General features: G+C 38.2%; 1 protein-coding gene and 1 pseudogene across 1 annotated transcript; one reads left to right on the top strand and one right to left on the bottom strand.

Moving 5' to 3' along the window:
* Positions 1–10,077: 10,077 nt before the first annotated feature.
* Positions 10,078–25,061, top strand: LOC109245182 (olfactory receptor 4C11-like). The gene is made up of 5 exons (XM_019412496.2): positions 10,078–10,970; positions 14,146–14,168; positions 18,645–18,712; positions 21,249–21,476; positions 24,966–25,061. The coding sequence occupies exons 1-5, from the start codon at positions 10,078–10,080 to the stop codon at positions 25,059–25,061; spliced, it is 1,308 nt and encodes a 435-aa protein (XP_019268041.2).
* On the bottom strand, positions 18,950–19,050 carry LOC128776302 (U6 spliceosomal RNA; annotated as a pseudogene).
* Positions 25,062–25,208: the final 147 nt, after the last annotated feature.

The following is a 25,208-nucleotide window of genomic DNA, read 5'->3' as shown; positions in this document are numbered from 1 at the left end:
GGAATATTCTCCAGAATAGATCACATACTGGGACACAAATCAGCCCTTAATAAGTACAAAAGGATTGAGATCATACCTTGCATATTTTCAGACCACAACACAGTGAAACGTGAAATCTCAAGAAAAAATTTGGGCAGGCAACAAATAGTTGGAGACTAAAGAATATCCTACTAACAAATGAATAGGTTAACCAAGAAGTTAAAGTGGTACATAAAAGTATATGGGCCAATGAAAATGATAATACCACAGATAAAAACCTCTGGGACACAGCCAAGGCAGTCATAAGAGGGAAGTATGTTGCAATGCACACCTTCCTAAAGAAGGAAGAAAGGTCATAGATACACAACCTAACTTTACACTTAAAAGAGCTGGGAAAAGAAGAGCGAATCAGCAGAAGACAGGAAATAATAAAGATTAGAGCAGAAATCAATTCTGTCGAAATTGGAAAAAAAAAAAAAGAAACAGTAGAACAGATCAATGAAACCAGGAGTTGGTTCTTTGAAAGAATTAATAAAATTGATAAACGTTTAACAAGTTTGATCAAAAAAGCAAAAGGATAGGGCCCAAATAAATCAAATCAAGAATGAAAGAGGGGAAATCATAGCCAACGCTGCAGAAATGCAAACAATATTAAGACAATATTACGAACAATTATATGCCAATAAATTGGGCGATCTGGAAGAAACGGACAAATTCCTTGAGACATATAAACTACAAAAACTGAAATAGGAAGAAATAGAAAATTTGAACAGCCCCATAACCAGTAAAGAAATTGAATCAAAAATCTCCCCAGAACCCAAGTCCAGGACTGGATGGCTTTCCAGGGGAATTCTACCAAACACTGAAACAAGAGTTAACACCTATTCTGTTCGAAAAAATAGAAAAGGAAGGAAAAGTTCCAAACACATTCTATGAGGCCAGCATTACCTTGATTCCAAAACCAGACAAACACCCCACTAAAAAGAACTACAGACCAATTTCCCTGATGAACATGGACGTAAAAGCTCTCAACAAGACCCTAGCCAACACTAAAAGAATTGTTCACCATGATCAAGTGGGATTTATACCTGGGATGCAAGACTGACTCAATTTCCATAAACCAATCAATGTCATACATCTTGCTTAGAAAAGAAAGGAGAAGAACCACATGAACCTGTCAATAGATGTGGACAAAGCATTTGACAAAATTCAGCATCCTTTCTTGATGAAACCCCTCAAAGAGTAGTGATAAAAGGATCATACCTCAAGATCATAAAAGCTATATATGAGAGATCCACCACTAATATCATCCTTGGTGGGGAAAAAACTGAGAGCTTTCCCACAAGGTCACGAAAACGACGAGGATGTCCACTCTCTCCACTGTTATTCAACATAGTATTGAAAGTCCTAGCCTCAGTAATCACACAACACAAAGGAATAAAATGCATCCAGTTGGCAAATAGGAAGTCAAACTTCCACTCTTTGCAGATGACATGATACACTATATGGAAAACTCAAAGGTTCCGCCAAAAAGCTGCCAGAACTGATCCATGAATTCAGCAATGTCGCAGGATATAAATTCAATGCACAAAATCAGATGCATTTCTATATACCAATAATGAAGCAACAGAAAGATACATCGAAAAATTGATCCCATTGACAATCGCACCAAGAACCATAAGACACCTAGGAATAAACCTAAGCAAAGAGGTGAGAAATCTATACACTGAAAACAATAGGAAGCTACTGAAAGAAATGGAAGAAGACACACAACAAGATGGAAAAATATTCCCTGGTCATGGATTAGAAGAACAAATATTGCTAAAATGTCAATACTACCCAAGGAAATCTGTGTATGTAATGCAATCTGTATGAAAATGAGACCAACATGCTTCACAGAGCTAGAACAAACAATCCTAAAGTTTGTGTTGAACCAGAAAATACCCTGAAGAGCCAAAGCAATCCTGAAAAAGAAAACCAAAGCTCGAGCATCACATTCTGGACTTCAAGGTGGATTCCAAGGCTGTAATCATCAGGACAGTATGGTACTGCCACAAAAACAGACACTTAGATCAAGGGAACAGAATATAGAGCCCAGAAATGGACCCACAAACATATGGGAAACTAATCTTTCACAAAGCAAGAAAGAAAATAGAATGGAATAAAGACACTCTTCAGCAAATGGTATTGGGAAAACTGGACAGCGACATGCCGAAGAATGAACCTGGAACACTTTCTTACACCGTACACAAAAACAAACTCAAAATGGATGAAAGACCTAAGTGTAAGGCAGGAAGCTCTCAAAATCCTAGAAGAGAAAACAGGCAAAAACCTCTTTGACCTCGGCTGCAGCAACTTCTTGCTCAACATGTCTCTGGATGCAAGGGAAGAAAGCAAAAATGAACTATTGGGACCTCATCAAGATAAAAAGCTTTTGCGTGGTGAAAGAAACAATCAGCAAAAACAAAAGGCAAATGATGGAATGGGAGAAGATGTGTTCAAATTACATATCAGATAAAGGGTTCGTATCCAAAGCCTATAAAGAATTTGTCAGACTCAACACCTGAGAAAGAAATAACCCAGTGAGGAAATGGACAGAAGACCTGAACAGACACTTTTCAAAAGAAGACATCCAGATGGCTGACAGACACATGGAAACACGCTCAGCATCGCTCATCACCAGGGAAATACAAATCTAAACCACAGGGAGATACCACCTCACAGCTGTCAGAATGGCACACATTAGCAACTCAGGCAACCATAGATGTTGGCGAGGATGCGGAGGAAGGGGAACCCTTTTGCACTCCTGGTGGCAATGCAAGCTGGTGCAGCCACTCGGGAAGACAGTATGGAGGTTCCTCAAAAAATTAACAATAGAACTACCCTATGAGCCAGCAATTGCACAACTACATATTTATCCGAAGGATACAGGTATGCTGTTTTGAAAGGACACGTGCACTCCATTGTTTATAGCAGCGCTATTGACAAAAGCCAAAGTATGGAAAGAGACCAAACGTCCATTGACAGATGAATGGATAAAGAGGATGTGGTACACACACACACACACACACACACACACACACTGGAGTATTCCTTGGCAATCAAAAAGAATGAAATCTTGCCATTTGCATCAATGTGGATGGAACTAGAGTATTGTGCTGAGGGAAATTAGTCAGAGAAGACAAATATCATATGACTTCACTCATATGTGGAATTTAAGATACAAAACAGATGACCATAGGGCAAAGGAAGCGAAAATAGTGTAAAAACAGGGAAGGGGACAATGCGTGAAACTCTTAAATGTAGAGAACAAACTGATGGGTTCCGGAGGGGTTGTGAGTGGGTGGGTGGATAAATGGGCGACGGACATTGAGGAAGACACTTGTTGGGATGAGCCCTGGATGTCAGATGTAGGGGATGAGTCACTGGATTCTACTCCTGAAATCATTAGTGAACTATATGCTCACTAACTTGCATGTAAATTAAAAAAAATGATGTGGTACGTACATGCAGAAACACTTAGCCTTATTATGAATGAAATCTTGCCATTTGCAACAACGCGGATGGACTTAGAGTGCCCATAAGCTAAATAAATCAGACAGAGGAAGTCAAATAGCGTATGATTTCACTCATATGTGGAATTTAAGAAATAAGGCTCATATGAGCAAAGAAAGAAGAGAAAAAACACGCAGACTCTAAAATACAGAGAATAAAATGCTGGTTGCCGAAGGGAGGTGGGCGGCTGGGTGAAATAGTAAAGGAGATCAAAAGGAGAGAAGATACTCCAGAGGTAGCCAGTCTGTGACACTTGTCATGAACGCTGAGTAATGTGTAGCATTGCTCAATAACAAAAGTGCAGTTCATTGTTAAGTATAACTTGAGTTGATTTAAAAATAAAAACTACTTAAAAACATCTTCATTTCCATATTTTTTCTCTTCTCTTTTACCTGCCTACTTACTACTTCAAAATATATAGAAATTGTAGGAATTTTAATGAGTAGTTTCACTGTAATTTTATATTTTATGAGTATCATTAAAATTTATAATATTATATCTAAGAGTGACATTTTCTAGAATGAGAAAGGGGGAGAAGTTTAAAACCTTGCTTAAAATGACAGAGACAAAAATACTGAAGCTAGAATTCAATTATATCACATGTGTTTCAAACTCTACATGGCCTCTGAGTTTCGTATGGAGTTACAAAAGATTTGGCTTAAAGAGCAGAATATTTGGGAACTTTCAGTGATCTATACCTGCTTGCTTTTTCCGTAGGGCAGGGACAGGAGTGGAGCACTTGGTAACTGAAATGAGAGGTGTCCCTTAGGACAGACTGGTAGGGGAGAAGGGCTCTGAGGACAGAATCTGCCCATTGATGGCCTTGTTCAGGAATCCATGGCACTGAGGTGCCTGTGGTCAAGGATTGACTGAGTTTATCCCTTGGGGTTGGGTGGGAAGGGCAGAGTCCTTGTCCCTTCAAAGGCTCAGCATTTGTGAACGTCTATGACATCTCTATAAATATATGATGGAGGAGGAAGAAATGTTGATTCATGTGTTCTTCCAGGGTTTTTTTGGGCGGGTGGTTACAGAGCTGCTTTTAGAGATGTTCCTATCATAGAATAGTGGGGATGTTTCCTTTTAATTCTTGAAAGTTCTAAGACTGGAAGTGAGAAATTTTATGCTGATATTACAGCTCTAACTCAGGCCTTCTAGGAAAGACTGGCTATCTGTGGAGTATCTCCTCTCCCCACAGACCTTGCACTGGAAAGCTGAGTAAATCTATTGGATGTACGGTTCACATGTTGCACACTTACTGCACATGATTCATCTTCAAAGTAAATCTGAATTGCGAGAGCAAATCTAGGAGCTCTCTATTGGACCTCATCTCTTTTATGAGAAATAAGGTAAGTTTTCAAACTCAAGTAAACTATGTTCTTTTCCTTGCCTCCCATGCAGGACTGTGTTTTAGGGAAGTTGCCATGGTTTAGTTCTGTCTCCTGAGAAGCTTGAAGCTCTGGGAACATATTTGTCTTAGTGATGAGAGGATCTGAATGTGTCAGGGCTTCCAGCTTTCACTGGCCTCTGCTTGAGGCAGCACAGTCTCAGGAAAAATTCTTATCGAATGGGTGGGAGGTATATTTGAGGGGGCAGAGGTTTAGTATCCTATACATATGGGTTTCTTTTTCTTTTAATGGATTAAATAAGCAGCTGATCCTCAGGAAGCAATGGAAGGTGGACGTTTATCAGACGAAGGTCATTTAGCCACTAGGAAATACTGAAAATGTAGTGAATGATATGGTTGGGACATATTCATGAGGGACAGCAAGTGTCAGGCATGGCTGGAACACACATGAGCAGAAGCCCTGCGAGGAAAGGGGGTAAGCAAGACTATGGCACAGCGTTTGAGGACTTTGAAAGTCATGGTGAGTATTTCAGCCTTTGCACTTGAAAACCACAGCAACCCTTTAATCATAAGTTATGATTCATCATATTTTTAGAACGCCCACTTTTCCTTTTCAAGTTGTAGCTAGGAGGTAAAAAGAGGGAGAGGATAGAGAGTGAGGAGAAGAGGGAATTTCTGAAATTGTTTCCTTTCCTTCTGTTTAGAAACATAGAGGGTCCACTTAACGAACTGTAGGATTGACCATTTGTAATACTGACGTTCATGAGATACCAGCCCGATTTTGTACTATGTATGAGCTAATAATGCTCACAGTGAAAACTCACGTAGTTATCTCCCTTGATATGTTATTTCTCTTCAACAAAATGGTGTGAGACATTTTATTTAGAATTTGATGAGTATTAGACACTGTGTGAAAGGAGTTTTTATGTCCCATGTTTTGAGAATCTAAACTGATCCTGTTTTTAGATCAGTGAAAATACGCTCTATGATGATGTTATTAACGTTTATCCAAACCATTGAATGTACTACACCAGCAGTGAACCCTGGGAAAAACTGTGTACTCTGGGTGATGAGGATGTATCACAGTGGGCTCATCGGTTCTGACAAATGTGCCATTCTGGCAGGGGATGTTGATAATGGCAGGGGTGATATCTGTGTAGGGGCTAGGGACCTTATGGGGAATCTCTGTACCTGTGTTGGTGTTGCTGTGAATGTAGCACTGCTCTAAAAAAATTAAGTCTTAGCAACAAGAACAAACTAAAAAGCAACAACGACCAAAAGATCTTATTAAAGCTGAGAGGAGGCGTGTGATTTTGCTACCTCCTCCCCGCCCCCCACAGAGACAGCTGAGAGGGAACCCATCTGCTCCTCCTCTGAGAGGGGAAGGGACAGGTCTGGAGTCACCACTGAATCATACTCGGGATGCCTGCTGGGTCAATCTTCATTCTGTTGGGGCCACAGTGGATCCACCTGTATGCTGTCCATTGAGTTTCTAATGCAGGGGATTCAAAGATGGATGTCTTCAGGGCAACCCTGACACTTGAAGGGGGCAGGCACTCATTCCAGGTAAGCCCAAATCCAACTAGACTAAATTTAGAAAAAAACAGATGATTAAATTTTGATAAACAGCTGAATGATTTTGTTCTTCTGTGCTGAATAAATCTCAATAAAATCAGCTCTCATATCTTGTATATCTTCAAATTTCATACCTGACTGCAAAAATATGTTCAGATTTCATAACCTGGCTTCCATGGCCTTTGGCAGAGATGAAACCTTACTTTTCCAAGTTTTTCTACTGTGACACTAGAATCCGTCTAAACCAGCGATTTCATATTGATCTTCTCTGTTTGTCCCATAATCCCCATTAAAACGTTGGTTGGTTTCTTTCATGTCAATGCTCTCACCCCTCTGATTTTCATAGCTTTGCATCACAAACTCTTTACAACCAAGGGCCTATTATATTTCTACTTTCCTCTCCTCATATACAGAACCTGTTATGTACTTTGCATTTTATTATTTATTTATTATTTATTTATTTATTCATTTATTTATTTAATATTTATTCATTATTGAAAGACAGAGGGAGACAGAGTGCTAATGGGAAGGGGCAGAGAGAGAGGGAGACACAGAATTTGAAGCAGGTTCTAGGCTCTAAGCTGTCAGCCCAAAGCCCCATGCAGGGCTCTAACTCACGGACTGCAAGATCATGACCTGAGCCAAGCCATCTGCTCAACCAACTGAGCCACCCTGGCGTCCCTGTTTTTTAGTATTTATGAACGGTATTTGGAGTTGCCATTCCCAGCTCCTGATCACCATGAGCAAATTAGCAGGAACCACAGTGCCGAGATGATTTCAACTACTCGGGGAAGGAAATATGTGTCAAAAACAGTTGTGCAGATGTATTAAGGGTAAATGAACAGGTAGATTAATATCCTGGTAATTTTAATAATCATAATGGAATGTTGATACTAGTAATCATAATGAAAGAGCCATTCCAATCGCAGTTACTAAATACCTGCATCTCTTCTGCGTCGTACATACTGAATTATTTAGCCTTCACAGAAACCCTAAAAAGTAGATTATTTTAATCTTAATGTTTACAGAGGAAGAATAAGTAGCACAGTTATGTAGGGACTTGTGAAATATGGCACCATACTGCGCAGTGCGTGGGGTATGAATCCTGGTGGTGTGGCTTCAGCCTAGATGCTCTGTCATTGTGCTAACCTACCTCTCTGCTCTGCTTTAGGGGATTTGCATCTTAGGGAACCTGGTTTAGAACTTGAATTTCTTCAATCAAATCTATAGTTCATCTCTTAACATAACCCTGAGTTTTTCACTGACCCATCTATCCTTTAGGAATTTTTACTCTTCTCTTTGCAGATGGTTTCTATTCTTCTAATACCAATCACATAGTCCCTTACATAATTAATGCTTTCATCTATGCATATCTTAAAACTCAAAAATCATTAAGAACAGGTGAGTATTTTGCCCAATCTTCACAATAAGTCCAGATAATTGTGATTTGATATTTAAAATCAAAGATAATTATGGAATTCTGAGAGAAGGGAACAGGCAGTAGAATTTTAAAATGTTTTGAAACAAACACTAAATTAGAATGGGGAAATGGACAGTTTGTAATAAAAGAAAAGGAAAAAAAGTCATAGAAAAAGGGAAAAAGTAAAATCATAATAGGGAAAGCAGCAGAGGCGGGGACTTACATAGCTCTTGCTTATTATAGGCTGGATCTTTTTCTCATTTTATCTGCAGTGCAGTGTAACCATGTTATGTGCAAAGTAGCTTTCCCCAGCTAGTAAAGAGTGGAGCTGGGATTTGAACCCAAGACATCTGACTACAGCAACTGTGTTCTTGACCAAGAAATGTAGTTAGTTATTTTCTTGATGAATAGCCATCCCAGATAGAATATCAAGATTGCAAAATATGAACTGACCAAAGATAAAAAATTCTCATAAAAGCAATATTTTCATTAAAAATGTAGTAACAATGTAAAATGTGGTTGGTGATAAAAATGTATGTGCATATAACAAAATACAATTGTTTTCTACTAACCAAATGAGAGAATAAGATCGTGTCATAAAATAACCTTTCTTGTTTGTTTGCATGTTCATCAGCTTTTTTGCAAAATCATCAACCTTGAAATATTGATCATATGTGTATATAGTAAAAGGATGTAGAGATACACACATTTGTAAATATACTTAGAGAATGTTTCCTAAAAGACATTTCTAAAAGAAAACCAAAAGTAGTTATTTCTGGAGAGTAGGAGTGTAAATTCAATAGTTTGGAGACAGCTTTAAATTTTCTTTTATTCTTCTGTGTCTTTTGAATAACTAGTGATAAACATGAATTATTTCATCATAAAATATAGTTAATAAGTGGAGGCAAAATGTTGAGAAACATTTTTAATAATTATCAACAGCAATGATAATCTCTAGCACTTGGGACAACAACATCATACTTTGGAAATTAAGTTGTTATGTATGTGACTCAAAATTGGAAACTATATAAATAACTCAAAGGACAAATGGTCAAAGAGATGCCACTTATGAAACTTTATACAATGTCACATAATTAAATTAACAGTTAAACTAATGCTAAGTATAATAACATGGGAAGAAGTGTTATAATAATTCAAGTCAAAATCAGGACACAAAATGATATAATATGATGATTTCAGTGACAAACTCAACAAGTTATGAACAAAAACTTGAACTAGAACAATCATAATATAGTATGTTGGAATTATGGGATATGTTTCAAGATGAAATGTTTAGAAGTATCCTGGTGACCTCAGGGTAAATGAACATATCTGAGTGACAATACTATTTAGATTATAGGAATCATTAGGAATTTTATAGCATGTTCAATTCATAGGCAGAGATGCCCAATATTCTGAGTTTAGTCCCACAGCACAGTCAAGAGGGTAAACAGTTTCCCTCAATTATGTCAACTTCAAAGGTGTCCTGATATTTGTTATATAATAGCGCCAGTAAAACTGACATTGGACAATGGAGGTTAAGTAAAAGATTGTCAAAACATATTTTGTAAAGTATATTTCATCCAACATACTGATGGAGTCAGAGATAAAGGGGTCAGGGACCCAAAAATGAATAAACTGAACTGTGAATACTTTCTTCCAGAGGGATTCTCCAACAAGTTAATTATAGTGGAATAGTGTTTTCCAGATGTCAAAGTACATAGATAAAATGCATAACACATGTGATATATGTGTGTATCTGTGTGCCTAAACAATCTTTTAATTCTTAGGGAAAATCAGGATCAGGTAAGGCAAATATTTGTATTCCGTTTTTCACATGAAAGCTAAATTTTGAGACAGTTAAGTCACTTGCTGAAGGAGAATTGAAGTTCTGATGCTTTCAATCTTAGTAGGAATCATAATTTTTAAAGGACATTTAATTTTACCTCCCCAAATGCAAAGGCTTTGATCCAAGGCAGTTAGTTTCTAAATCAACAGATAGATCTGGGAGAGGCTTGGGCATCTGCGGATTTACCAAGAGTCATAGAAGTTTCAAGGCAGTCAGAGGTAACATAACATGGAGCAAAAGCAAGGCATTCAGAGTTCAGCCCACCGATCTTCCCAAGCTGTCACTTCTTTTCTTCCCTTTGCAGATTCAGCCCTTGTCCTCAACTGCACCTTACTTTCAGCCAGTAGTATTGCGATGAATAGCAGTGTGACTGAATTCATTCTCCTTGGGTTGACACGGGATGCAGGAAAGCAGAAGGCAGTATTCGGGGTCTTCTTGATTCTTTACCTTGCAACACTGTTGGGGAACTTTCTTATTGTATTGACTATTAAAATAAGCAAGACCCTTGGGAGTCCCATGTACTTCTTCCTGTTCTATCTGTCTTTTGCTGACGCCTGCTTCTCTACAACCACAGCCCCCAGATTGATTGTGGATGCCCTTGCTCAGAAGAAGACCATTTCCTACAAAGAGTGCATGACTCAGGTCTTTGCAGCCCATTTCTTTGGGTGCATGGAAATCTTGGTGCTCATCCTCATGGCTTTTGATCGCTATGTAGCCATTTGTAAGCCCTTGCGATACACTACCATCATGAGCCGGCACGTGTGCAGCGTTTTGGTGATTTTAGCCTGGGTGGGATCTTGTATCCACTCTTCGGCACAAATTTTCCTGGCTTTGAGATTGCCTTTCTGTGGCCCCAATGTGATTGACCACTATTTCTGTGACTTGCAGCCCTTGTTGAAACTTGCCTGCATGGACACTTATGTGATAAATTTGCTAGTTGTTTCCAACAGTGGGGCCATATGCACGGTGAGTTTCATAATCCTGCTTATCTCCTATGTTGTCATCTTGTACTCTCTGCGTAACCACAGTACTGAAGGAAGGCGAAAAGCCCTTTCCACCTGCACCTCCCACTTTATTGTGGTTGTTTTATTTTTTGGTCCGTGCATATTCATGTATACACGCCCCCCAACCACATTTCCAATAGACAAGACAGTGGCTGTGTTTTATACAATTGGGACGCCCTTGCTCAACCCTCTGATATATACACTGAGGAATGTTGAAGTGAAAAATGCCATGAAAAAGTTATGGTGTAGCAAAACATGACTTCTTTTGATACAGGGTATTCAGGGATTCTAATGTATTTTTCCTTAACAGCTGGTTTCTTTCATGTGCAGGAAAGATGAAATATTCTCATTGTGGGAAAAATCCATTAAAATTTTTAATTTCACTAATATTTTATATATTTAATTGACTTATTATGAATAAGTATGAATAAATGCACATCCCTTTTTCATAGAGGATGGCATTAGAATAGGATTACTTGAAATCCATAAACATTGTGAACCACCTGTGCTGGCTCTCAGTTGAATTCTTTTGACAGCTGGCCATATTCATATGATAATTTATCTTCCTGTACAATTTGTCTTCAGAAAATAATATACTCACTATTGACAGAATGATTGTGTGTTTGTGTGTATGTGTGTGCACACACTAATCCTTTACAGATTTTATTCTAGTCCTTAAGAACTTGGATGTAGAGGTAATCCCTATGGAACCAGAGCTTAGAAATGAAGGTTGTGGTCTCGAGTTGGAGAAGATGTTCTGAGAAAATTCTGTGGTGGAATCTGTGCCTCAGCTTGACTCACTGGGACATGAATGGACCCTCAAACTCCATGAAAAGCTGGAAACCTCAGTGAAAACCTGGACTGTCACTGGAAAACACTGTCAATGTTCGGTGAATGGTGGGAGAAGGAGAGTTTTACACTTGGCAGTGATGGGCGGTATCAGCCAGGAACTGCTTTTTGGCAGGGTCCTTCTCTTTCATCGTCACAGATCAGGGTCAGTGAGGGGGTTTGGCAGCAGGAATATGCAGAAGGTTAAGGGGTAGAAGCATGGCTAGAAAACAATGTACAGTGTAGAGAAAGCAAAGGTGAAAGGAAAGTGGTAACTGTCTCCAGGTGGGATAGAAGAAGCTTTGCCTTTTCATATTGGAGAATACTCATTGGGTATCTGAACGTTTGCAGGGAAAAAAATGCAGTTCCTGGGTATCTCTATAAAATTGACCTAGATTAGCTTGACTTCCTTGGCTGTTACATTTATTTGCATATCGGTACAACCCTTTATTTATTTATTTAGGTTCCTAATACTATCTGAAAATTCAAATTTCCTATTCCTTGGGAGAACCAGGATTGAAGGTGCTTTCCAATTTTGGGCTTCTGGTTTTGTAGGAGAATGTTTAAATACATATTTTGATTTTTGAAGTTAACCTAATTGATATGTGTAATGAACACCCTACCACCATAACCACCACCACGCCCGCTACCACCACATCATAATCTCATAATTAAGTACTGTCATGTGATGCTGTTTCAGTGTCTGAACTTATAATTCCCACCTAATTGGCACCAAGAAATTACTTTAAGTGATATAGGCTAATGAGAAAAGAATCCAATGACCTTCCCAATTATGAGAACATTTCTACCAACTGAAGACCAAATGTTATCATGTCCCATCTAAGATGCCCAAGACTCCTACATACAAAGAGGTGGCAGAATAAATTGTTAAGTCCTAAGGAAGACATTTGTCCGAGCTCTCAGTGCCTTATTTACAAGAGGCAATTATCTTTTATATTCTAAGTGAAGACTCCCGATTCCTAGTTTTGTGCCTCGCAGTTTCATTTCTGAAGCATTTGAATCCGGTCATGTGAAGGTTATATTTAGAATAATTGCAGAAATTTTCTTGTCATGCTTAGTTCATTTGGATGCCATATTCCCTTAGATGTTAAATAAAGTCTCAGTTGGAAGGGGTGGGAGAACTTGCAGGGAACTGAAAGATCTTACTTGACCTGGTACCTTAACAAACTGCCTCAATGTCTCTGCTTCTGGGAAATGGTGAAAGCTTTTTATTTGCCTTCCTTCTGGGGGCATCTATGTAGGCTCTCTAATTTTAGCATCCTTGATGTGGAAAGATTTCTATTTCTTATCATCACTGATGACCCCTTGTTAGCCCTTAGAAAGCCAGTGGTTACCTTCCAAATTCTGTATGCTTCCTGGTGAACTCTTTTGGGTTGGTCCCTAAAAGATCTTTATGGCTTCTCTGTGGCAGTTTGTGGGGAAACATCCAGGCATCTCTGCTCCCAAAGTGTTCTATTAATGAAGAAACATTTCTAACATAGACTGACTTCAACCAGTCACCCTCATCTGATACCAACCAGTCTCTCTTCCTTCCTTGACTTTTCTTATCTAAGTCTGCTCAGTGCACCCATATGGAGGGTCCCATGCTAGGTTCTCAGAGTAGCACTCCTGCATGCAAACACACACACAAACACACACACACACACACACACACACACACACACACACAAACACACACACCCCTGGGGTGAGGGACAGACATATCTCTACAGTGAATTCTCTAAAGCTGTTTTCACAAATTACTCAGCCAGTTTATAACCCGACCACGTTTATATCCTTTATCTAGTTGTAGGATACTTCTGCTGATCATTTCCTTGGTTTGGAAGTAGCATAAGATGATTTAGGCACAAGTTCACATCCATTGTGTCTATTCAACATTTGAGTTTTAACACCTTGCTACATAAGAAAGGTTACATTATAAACAATTTGTATGACCACTGGACCTGAAGAGAATTTATTTTCATTTGGAAAGTGATGGCAGACAGCACTGGAGGGGCCAAGATGGTGGAGAAGCCAGGTAGTTTTTTCTTTTCTCTGTCTCTTCCCTGAAATACAGTTAGATCATCACCAAACCATCTTGCACAACTAGAAAACAGATTTGAGGATTAACACAACAATCTGCAACTTGAGGCACAGAACTCAGCAGGTCCATGGTGCAGATAGGTGAACTGGGGGAGAGAGAAGCTGTGGATAGTAGGGAGCTGTTTTTGCTTGTGGACAGAGGACAGAGATAGGGCGAGAGTACAGGAAATGCACTCCCCCTAAAAGCAGCTGATGAGGAAGAGAAAGTGTGGAAACACCCACAAGGACTGATCAAGAAAGGAATAAAGGGAACTTAGAAAGAAAGGGTTTAATTACCATTTACAGACGGGTTTTATCAAGAAAGGATGCTGAATTTTGTCAAATGGTTTCTCCATATCTATTTACAGGTTCACGTGGTTCTTCTCCTTTCTCTTACTAATGTGATGTATCACATTGATGATTTGTGGAAATTGGGTCATCCTTGCATCCCAGGTATAAATCCCACTAGATCGTGGTGAATAGTTCTTTTAGTGTATTGTTGGATCAGGTTGGGTAGGATCTTGTTGAGACGTTTGCATCCATGGCATCAGGGAAATTGGTCTGTAGTTCTCCTTTTTAGTTCTCCATTTCAGTTCTCCATTTAGTTCTCAATTTCAAGGTAAATGCTGGCCTCATAGAATGCGTTTGGAACTTTTCCATCTATTTCTACTTTTTGGAACAGCTTCAAAAGAATAGGCATTAACTGTACTTTCAGTGTTTGGTAGAATTCCCCAGAAAAGCCATCCAGTCCTGGACTCTGGTTTTGGGGAGATTTTTGATTATAGATTCAGTTTCTTTACTGGTTATGGGCTGCTCAAATTTTCTATTTCTTCCTATTTCAGTTTTTGTAGTTTATATGTCTCTAGGAATTTGTCCATTATTTCCAGATTGCCCGATTTATTGGCATATAATTGCTCATAATACTGTCTTAATATTGTTTGTATTTCTGCAGTGTTGGTTGTGATCGCTCCTCTTTCATTCTCCATTTGATTTATTTAGGTCCTTTCCTTTTCTTCTTGATCAAACTTGTTAGAGGTTTATCAATTTTATTAATTCTTTCAAAGAACCAACTCCTGGTTTCATTGATCTGTTCTTTTTTTTTTTCATTTTGATACAATTGATTTCCACTCTAATATATATTATTTCCTGTCTAATGCTGATTTGGGGTTTTATTTGCTGTTCTTTTCCCGACTCTTTTAAATATAATGCTAGGTTGTTTTTCTGGGACCTTTCTTCCTTCTTTAGGAAGGCATGCATTGCTACAAAGTACCCTCCCTCTATGACTGCCTTGGCTCTGAGCAGATTTTTTGCTGTGGTGTTATCATTTTCTTTGGCCCATATACTTTTTATGTACCTCTTTAACTTCTTGGTTCACCTATTCATTCTCTAGTAGGATGCTCTTTAGTATCCAAGTATTTGTTGTCTTTCCAAATTTTTTCTTGTGGTTGATGTTGTGTTTCACAGTGTTGTGGTCTGAAAATATACAAGGTATGATCTCAGTCTTTTTGTACTTATTCAGGGCTCATCTGTGTCCCAGTATGTGATATTTTCTGGAGAATGTTCCACGTGCACTGGAGAAGAATATGCATTGTGTTGCCTTAGAATAGATTGTTCTGAATATATCTGTTAAATACATCCAGTCCAGTATGTCATTCAAAGGCTTTGTTTCTTTGTTGATTTTCCACTCAAATGATCTGTCGTTTGTTGTAATTTGGGTGTTGAAGTCCCCTACTATTATCGTATTATTGTCAATGAGTTCCTTTATATTTGTGATTAATTGATTTGTAAATTTGTGGTATCAAACCTTGGGGACATAAATGTTTACAATTGTTAAATCTACTTGGTAGATAGACACCTTAATTATGATCTAATGCCCTTCTTCATCTTTTGTTACATTCTTTATTTTGAAATCTAGATTTTCTAAGACTGGCTACTCCAGCTTTCCTTTGGCAACCATTAGCATGATAGATGGTTCTCTATCTCCTAACTTTCAATCTGAAGGTGTCTTAAGTCTAAAATGAATATCTTGTAGTCAGCATATAGATGGATCTTGTTTTTTTTTTTATCCATTCTTTTACCCTATGTGTTTGATTGCAGCATTTAGACCATTGACATTTAGAGTGAGTCCTGAATGATATGAACTTATTGCCATTGTGTTGTCTGTGGAGTTGGAGTTTCTGGTGGTATTGTCTGGTCCTTTGTAGTCTTTGTTGCTTTTGATCTTTTTTGTTTTGTTTCGTCTTTTCTCCTCTCAGAGAGTTCCCCTTAAAATTTCTTGCAGGGCTGGTTTAGTGTTCACTAACTCCATCAGTTTTGTTTGGGAAACTTTTTATCTCTCCTTCTATTTTCAATGACAACCTTGCTGGGTAACGAATTCTTGGCTGCATATTTTTCTGATTCAACACGTTGAACATATTTTGCCACTCCTTTCTTGCCTGCCAAGTTTCTGCAGATAGGTCTGCTGCAAACCTGATCTGTCTTCCCTTGTAGGTTAAGGACTTTTTTTTTTCCCCTTACTGCTTTCATGATTCTTTTCTTGCGTGAGTATTTTGTGAACTTGACTATGATATGCCTTTTTGATGCCCGTTTTTTGTTGAATCTAATGGGAGTTTTCTGGGCTTCGTGGATTTTGAGGTCTACTTTTCCACTATTATTTGCTCCCATGACCCTTCTACCCCTTTTCCCTCTCTTTGTCTTCTGGGACCCATATGATTTGGATGTTACTCCTTTTTAATGAGTCACTGAGTTCTCTCATTCTTATAACGTGCTCTTTTGTCTTAGTTTTCCTCTTTTTTTTCTGCTTCATTATTCTCTATAGTTTTGTCCTCTGTATCATGAATTTGCTGCTCTGCTTCATCCATCCTTGCCACCATAGCACCATTCGAGATTGAATGTCAGTAATAGCATTTTTAATTTCACCTTGACTGGAGCTTACTTCTATTATTGCCACAAACGGGATTCTTCACGTTTTTTATTTTACCCTGGGTAGTATTCTTACAATTGTGATTCTAAATTCGTGTTCTGTCATCTTGCTTGTAACTGTGTTGATTAAGTCCCTGGTTGCCATTTCTTCCTTTTCTTTCTTTTGAGGTGAATTCCTTCATTTCATCATTTTGAAGGAAGAAAAAGAATTAACAAAATAAAGTAAATAAATAAAAATAAAAAATTAAAATCAACACAAAAAAAATCAAATGAAGGATGTTAGTCACAGATGTGTTCTGGATGTTTGTTGAAAGAAGTTTGATAGAATAGAGAAAAAAAGGAAAGAATAGTAGTGAAAAAAAGGCAAAGAGTTGAAAATTTAAAATAATGAATACAATAACATAGAATAAAAAGAAATGAGGAAAGTGAAATAGATTTAAAAATTTACAAAAACGTGAAAAATACAGTAGAAAAAACTGAAGAAAAATCTTTTCATAAAAATGGGAATAAGTATCATATTTTTCTCTTTCTGTCTTCACGAACAAGAAAAGAAAATAAAATTAATATAGAGAACAAACATATGGGAGCTGGAGGGGTTGTGAGTTGGTGGATGAATAAATGGGCAAAGGACATTGAGAAAGACACTTGTTGGGATGAACACTGGATGCGAGATGTAGGGGATGAATCACTGGATTCTACTCCTGAAATTATTAGTGAACTATATGCTGACTAAATTGCATGTAAATTAAAAAATATAATGTGGTACGTACAATGCAGTCATAGCATTAAAATGAATGACATCTTATCATTTGCAACAACATGGATGCACTTAGAGTGTCCATAAGCTAAATAACTCAGACAGAGGAAGTCAAATAGCACATGATTTCACTCATATGTGGAATTTAAGAAATAAGGCCAATGAACAAAGAAAAAAAAGATAAGAAACACCCCAGACTCTAAAATACAGAGTGGAAAATGCTGGTTGCCAAAGGGAGGTGGGTAGCTGGGTGAAATAGTAAAGGAGATCAAGAAGAGAGAAGATACTCCAGAGGTAGCCAGTCTATGAAACTTGTGATGAGCACTGAGTAATGTGTAGAATTGCTCAATAACAAAAGTGCGTTTCATTGTTAGTATAACTTGAATTGATTTAAAAATAAAAAAATATTTTAAAAATGTCTTAATTTCCATATTCTTTCTCTTCTCTCTTTACCTACTGACTCAACTGATTTCAAAATATTTAGAAATTTTAATGAGTAGGTTTCATTGTAATTTTATATTTTATGAGTCTCATTAAGATTTATTGTATTATATCTAAGAGTGACATTATCTAGAATGAGAAAGAGGGGTAAGTTTAGAACCTTGCTTAAAGTGACAGAGACAAAAATAGTGAAGCTAGAATTCAATTATATCACATGTGGTTTAACCTGTACATGGGCTCTGAGTTTTGTGGGGTTAGAAAAGATTTGGCCTAAAGAGCAGAGCATTTGGGAACTTTCAGTGATCTTTACCTGCTTGCTTTTTCTGTAAGGCAGGGACAGGAGTGGAGCACTTGGTAACTGAAGTGAGATGTGTCCCTTAGGGCAGACTGGAGAGGGAGAAGGGCTCTGGGGACAGAATCTGCCCACTGACAGTCTTGTTCAAAATCCTTGGCACTGTGGTTTGCTGTGGTCAAGGATTGACTGAGTTTATCCCTTGGGGTTGGGTGGGAAAGACAGAGTCCTTGTCCCTTCAAAGGCTCAGCATTTGTGAACATCTATGAAATCTCTATAAATATCTGATGGAGGAGGAAGAAATGTTAATTCATGTGCTCCTCCAGGGTTTTTTTGGGGGAGGTTACAGAGCTGCTTTAGAAATGTTCCTATCATAGAATAGTGGGGATGTTTCCTTTTTATTCTCGTAAGTTTTAAGAATAGAAGTGAGAAATTTTATGCTGATATTACAGCTCTAACTCAGGCCTTCTAGGAAAGACTGGCTATCTGTGGAGTATCTCCTCTCCCCACAGACCCTGCACTGGAATGCTGAGTAAATCTATTGGATGTACGGTTCACATGTTGCACACTTACTGCACATGATTCATCTTCAAAGTAAATCTGAATTGCGAGAGCAAATCTAGGAGCTCTCTATTAGATCTCATCTCCTTTACGAGCAATAAGGTAAGTTTTCAAACCCAAGTAAACTATGTTCTTTTCCTTGCCTCCCATGCAGGACTGGGTTTTAGGGCAGTTGCCATGATTTAATTCTGTCTCCTGAGAAGCTTGAAGCTCCGGGAACATATTTGTCTTAGTGATGAGAGGATCTGAATGTGTCAGGGCTCCCAGCTTTCGCTGGTCTCTGCTTGATGTGTCACAGTCTCAGGAGCAAATTTTTAAAAATATAATTTGTTTTCAAATAAAAATATGGAATGCTTTAGGAGTTTGCATATGATCCTTGCGCAGGGGCATGCAATCTTTGTGCGTTCCAATTTTAGGAATTGTGCTCTGAAAGCGAGCACACTCGGGACCAATTCCTTGGAAGGGGGTGGTTATATTTGAGGGGGCAGAGGTATAGTACCCTATACATGTGGGTTTCTTTTTCTTTTAATTGATTAAATAAGCATCTGACCCTCAATTTATTTATTTACCTATTTGTGTATTAAATTAAATGTTTGTTTATTTTTTTTGAGAGAGAGAGAGAGAAGAGAGAAAGAGATAATGAGTGAGGGAGAGAGGGAGAGAGAGAGAATCCTAAGCAGGCTGTCAGTGCAGAGCCCAATGCTGGGCTTGATCCCGTAAACCCCGAGATCATGACTTGAGCTGAAAGCAAGAGTCTGACTCATAACTGACTGAGCCACCCAGGCACCCCCTATACATTTGAATTTCTTATGTATAAGGCTTAATGTTAGGAAAAAGGATTGGATTGTATACTGACCATACACCATCATTATGCATTGGCACTGTTGATGACACGGTTCTATTATATACTGATTGTTCTGCCAGTCGTGATATTAAAGTTGTCTGTCCAGACCCACTGTCACCCCTGCTTACAGCTAAGAATTATATTCTCTTTCTGCTTTTGGGGTAAGGGGTATATATGGAGTGGAGGAATGAGAAGCAAACTCTCTCATGAAATCCAAATCTTTATCCCTAACAAGATTCTTTGCTCAACCTTACACCGTGGGCTTAAGAGATAAATGTGAACATAAATAAATATAAATATAAATAAACAGAAACATAAATATAAATATAAATTCTGCTCTCTTTTTTAATCCCTCTTCAATATGCATCCATTTGAGAGTCAGGATACATACTGGGCATGGCAGTGCTTTTCTTCTCTACTGGTTCATGGTTTCTGACTTTATGCCGGCTCCACCCAAATGAAAGGAGTCTGATGCTTTGCTTGGCAGGGCTGGTGAGGTGTGGACTGTTTGAGAAGGAGAGATTTCCATGGAGCACAAAGGTTTGAGTTCTGGTACTGGTTGCTTTTTGACTGCTCTCTGCTAAGCTGCTTCCCAGCCTAGTCGGACGTGTACAAAATAGAACAAAGAGAAATTCCCTTATGAGATTTAAAAATCAAATGAACAAAGAAATTAGAGGAAGAAAAAAGAAAGAAGGCTATAGTCAAGGGTTGTATGATCCAATAAATACACACACACACATACACACACACACACACACATTTTAACAGTTGAAGGCCATTAGTGAGAAAGTTGTTTGGGAAAACCTGGAAGGCTCTGGTGAGGAGATGAACAGGGTACTCTGGACACAGAAAGCAATGGAAGGGGGAAGTTTGTCAGACGAAGGTCATTTAGCCACTAAGAAATGTTGAAAATGTAGGGACTGAGATAGTAAGGACATATTCATGAGGGACAGCAAGTGTCAGGCATGGCTGGAACACACACGAGCAGAAGCCCTGGGAGGAAAGGTGGTAAGCAAGACTATGGCACAGCGTTTGAGGACTTCGAAAGTCATGGTGAGTATTTCAGCCTTTGCACTTGAAAACCACAGCAACCCTTTATTCATAAGTTATGTTCATCATATTTTTAGAACGCCCACTTTTCCTTTTCAAGTTGTAGCTAGGAGGTAAAAAGAGGGAGAGGATAGAGAGTGAGGAGAAGAGGGAATTTCTGAAATTGTTTCCTTTCCTTCTGTTTAGAAACATAGAGGGTCCACTTAAAGAACTGTAGGATTGACCATTTGTAATAGTGACGTTCATGAGATACCAGCCCGATTTTGTACTATGTATGAGCTAATAATGCTCACAGTGAAAACTCACGTAGTTATCTCCTTTGACATGTTATTTCTCTTCAACAAAATGGTGTGAGACATTTTATTTAGAATTTGATGAGTATTAGACACTGTGTGAAAGGAGTTTTTATGTCCCATGTTTTGAGAATCTAAACTGATCCAGTTTTTAGATCAGTGAAAATACTCTGCATGATATTACGATGATGGATGTCTGTTTCTAATATGTACCGAAACCATAGAATGTACCACACCCAAGAGTGAGCCTTGGGGTAAACTTTGGACTCTGGGTGATGAGGATGTGTCACGGTAGGCTCATCAGTTCTGGGAAATGTACCGTTCTGGCGGGCGATGTTGGTAATGGCAGGGGTGATATTTGGGTGGCGGCTAGGGACCATATGGGGAATCTCTGTACCTGTGTGTTGGTGTTGCTGTGAATGTAACACTGCTGTAAAAAATTAAGTCTTAGCAACAAGAACGAAGTAAAAAGCAACAACGACCAAAAAATCTTATTAAAGCTGAGAGGAGTTGTGTGATTTTGCTACCTCCTCCCCGCCCCCCACAGAGACAGCTGAGAGGGAGCCCATCTGCTCCTCCTCTGAGAGGGGAAGGGACAGGTCTGGAGTCACCACTGAATCATACTCGGGATGCCTGCTGGGTCAATCTTCGTTCTGTTGGGGCCACAGTGGATCCACCTGTATGTTCTCCATTGAGTTTCCAAGTGCAGGGGATACAAAGATGGATGTCTTCAGGGCAACCCTGACATCTTGAAGGGAGCAGGCACTCATTCCAGGTAAGCCCAAATCCAACTAGACTATGTTTAGAAAACTAGATGACTAAATTTTGATAAACAGCTGAATGAGTTTGTCCTTCTGTGCTGAATAAATCTCAATAAAATCAGCTGTCATATCTTGTATATCTCCAAATCTCATACTTGACCTCAAAAATATGTTCAAATTTCATAACGTGGCTTCCATGGCCTTTGGCAGAGACAAAACCTTGTTTTTCCAAGTTATTCTACTATGACACCAGAATCAGTCTAAACCAGAGGTTTCATATTGATCTTCTCTATTTGTCCCATCACCCCCATTAAAACTTTGGTTGGTTTCTTTCATGTCAAATGCTCTCACCCCTCTGATTTTTGTATCTTTGGATCACAAACTCTTTACAACCAAGGTTATATTTTATTTTCACTCTCATGTCATCATGGTTCACATATAGGGAAGCTGTTTGCATTTTGTATTTGTTTTTTACTATTTTTATTTATTTATTCTTAACATTTACTCATTTTTGACAGACAAAGAGAGACAGAGTGTGAATGGGGAAGAGGCAGAGATAGAAGGAGACACAGAATTTGAAGCAGGCTCTATCTAGCCTCCAAGCTGTCAGCACAGAGCCGGATGTGGGGCTGGAACTCACGGACTGCAAGATCGTGACCTGAGCCAAAGTCAGCTGTTCAACCGACTGAGCCACCCAGGCGTCCCTGTTTTTTAGTATTTGTTAAGGATATTTGGAGTTGCCATTCCCAGCTTCTGATCACCATGAGCAAATTAGCAGGAACCACAGTGACAAGATGATTTCAGCTACTCGGGGAAGGAAATATGTGTGAAAAACAGTTGTGCAGATGGTATGGGTAAATGAACAGGTAGATTAATATCCTGTTAATTTTAATAATCATAATGGAATGTTGATACTAGTAATCATAATGAAAGAGCCATTCCAATCGCAGTTACTAAATATCTGCATCTCTTCTGCGTCGTACATACTGAATTATTTAGCCTTCATAGAAACACTAAAAAGTAGATTATTTTAATCTTCATGTCTACAGAGGAAGAAAAAGTAGCACAGAGTTATGCAGGGACTTGTGAAATATGGCATCATACTGCGCAGTGCGTGGGGTACGAATCCTGGCGGTGTGGCTTCAGCCTGGATGCTCTGTCATTGTGCTAACTTACCTCTCTGCTCTGCTTTAGGGGATTTGCATCTTAGGGAACCTGGTTTAGAACTTGAATTTCTTCAATCAAATCTATAGTTCATCTCTTAACATAACCCTGAGTTTTTCACTGACCCATCTATCCTTTAGGAATTTTTACTCTTCTCTTTGCAGATGGTTTCTATTCTTCTAATACCAGTCACATAGTCCCTTACATAATTAATGCTTTCATCTATGCATATCTTAAAACTCAAAAATCATTAAGAACAGGTGAGTATTTTGCCCAATCTTCACAATAAGTCCAGATAATTGTGATTTGATATTTAAAATCAAAGATAATTATGGAATTCTGAGAGAAGGGAACAGGCAGTAGAATTTTAAAATGTTTTGAAACAAACACTAAATTAGAATGGGGAAATGGACAGTTTGTAATAAAAGAAAAGGAAAAAAAGTCATAGAAAAAGAGAAAAAGTAAAATCATAATAGGGAAAGCAGCAGAGGCGGGGACTTACATAGCTCTTGCTTATTATAGGCTGGATCTTTTTCTCATTTTATCTGCAGTGCATGTAACCATGTTATGTGTAAAGTAGCTTTCCCCAGCTAGTAAAGAGTGGAGCTGGGATTTGAACCCAAGACATCTGACTACAGCAACTGTGTTCTTGACCAAGAAATGTAGTTATTTTCTTGATGAATAGCCATCCCAGATAGAATATCAACATTGCAAAATATGAACTGAGCAAAGATAAAAAATTCTCATAAAAGCAATATTTTCATTAAAAATGTAGTAACAATGTAAAATGTGGTTGGTGATAAAAATGTATGTGCATATAACAAAATACAATTGTTTTCTACTAACCAAATGAGAGAATAAGATCGTGTCATAAAATAACCTTTCTTGTTTGTTTGCATGTTCATCAGCTTTTTGCAAAATCATCAACCTTGAAATATTGACCATATATCATATAGTAAAAGGATGTAGAGATACACACATTTGTGAATATACTTAGAGAATGTTTCCTAAAAGACATTTCTAAAAGAAAACCAAAAGTAGTTATTTCTGGAGAGTAGGAGTATAAATTCAATAGTTTGGAGACAGCTTTAAATATTCTTTTATTCTTCTGTGTCTTTTGAATAACAGATGATAGACATGAATTATTTCATCATAAAATATAGTTAATAAATGGACACAAAATGTTGAGAAACATTTTTAATAATTATCAACAGCATGATGATCTCTAGCATTTGGGACAACAACATCATACTTGGGAAATTACTTTAAGTTGTTATCTATGTGACTCAAAATTGGAAACTATATAAATAACTCAAAGGACAAATGGTCAAAGAGATGCCACTTACAAAACTTTATACAATGTCGCGTAATTAAATTAACAGTTAAACTAATGATAAGTATAATGACATGGGAGGAAGTGTTATAATAATTCAAGTCAAAATCAGGACACAAAATGATATTATATGGTGATTTCAGTGACAAACTCAACATGTTATGAACAAATACTTGAAATAGAACAATCATAACATAGTATGTTGGAATTATGGGATACTTTTCAGATGAAATTTTTAGAAGTATCCTGGTGACTTCAGGGTAAAATGAACATCTTTGAGTAACAACAGGCATCATTTAGATTATAGGCATCATTAGGAATTTTATAGCTTGTTGAATTCACAGGCAGAGATGCTCAATATTCTGAGATTAGTCCCACAGTACAGTCAAGAAGGTAAACCGTTTTCATCAATCATGTCAACTTCAAACGTGTCCCGACATTTGTTATATAATGGCGTCAGTAAAACTGACATTGAACAAGGGAGGTTAAGTAAAAGATTGTCAAAACAGATTTTTATAAAGCATATTTCATCCAACACACTGATGGAGTCAGAGATAAAGGGGTTAGGGACCCAAAAATGAGTGAACTGAACAGAGAATACTTTCTTCCAGAGGGGTTTTCCAACAAGTTAATTATAGTGGAATAGTGTTTTCCATATTTCAAAGCACGTAGATAAAAAAAATGCATAACACATGAGATATACGTGTGTATCTGTGTGCATATACAATCTTTTAATTCTTAAGGAAACTCAGGATCAGCTAAGGCAAATATTTGCACTCCCTTTTTCATATGAAAGCTAAATTATGAGACAGTTAAGTCACTTGCCCAAGGAGAGTTCAAGTTCTGCAGTTTTCAGTCTTGGTAGGAATCAGAATTTTTTAAGGACATTTTTTACTCCCCAAATACAAAGGCTTTGTTGACCCAAGGCAGTTGGCTTCGGAATCAGCAGATAGATCTGGGAGAGGCTTGGGCATCTGCGGATTTACCAAGAGTCAAAGGGGATTGAAGGCAGTCAGAAGTAACATAACATGGAGCAAAAGCAAGGCATTCAGAGTTCAGCCCACCGATCTTCCCAAGCTGTCACTTCTTTTCTTCTCTTTGCAGATTCAGCCCTTGTCCTCCACTGCACCTTACTTTCAGCCAGGAGAATTGC

This window comes from Panthera pardus, unplaced genomic scaffold (genome assembly GCF_024362965.1).
Source record: "Panthera pardus isolate Hobbes unplaced genomic scaffold, ASM2436296v1 HiC_scaffold_12, whole genome shotgun sequence".
Classification (NCBI taxonomy): Eukaryota; Metazoa; Chordata; class Mammalia; order Carnivora; family Felidae; genus Panthera; species Panthera pardus.
The sequence above is the reverse complement of the archived record's forward strand: the minus strand, read 5'-3'. Positions and strand labels throughout refer to the sequence as shown.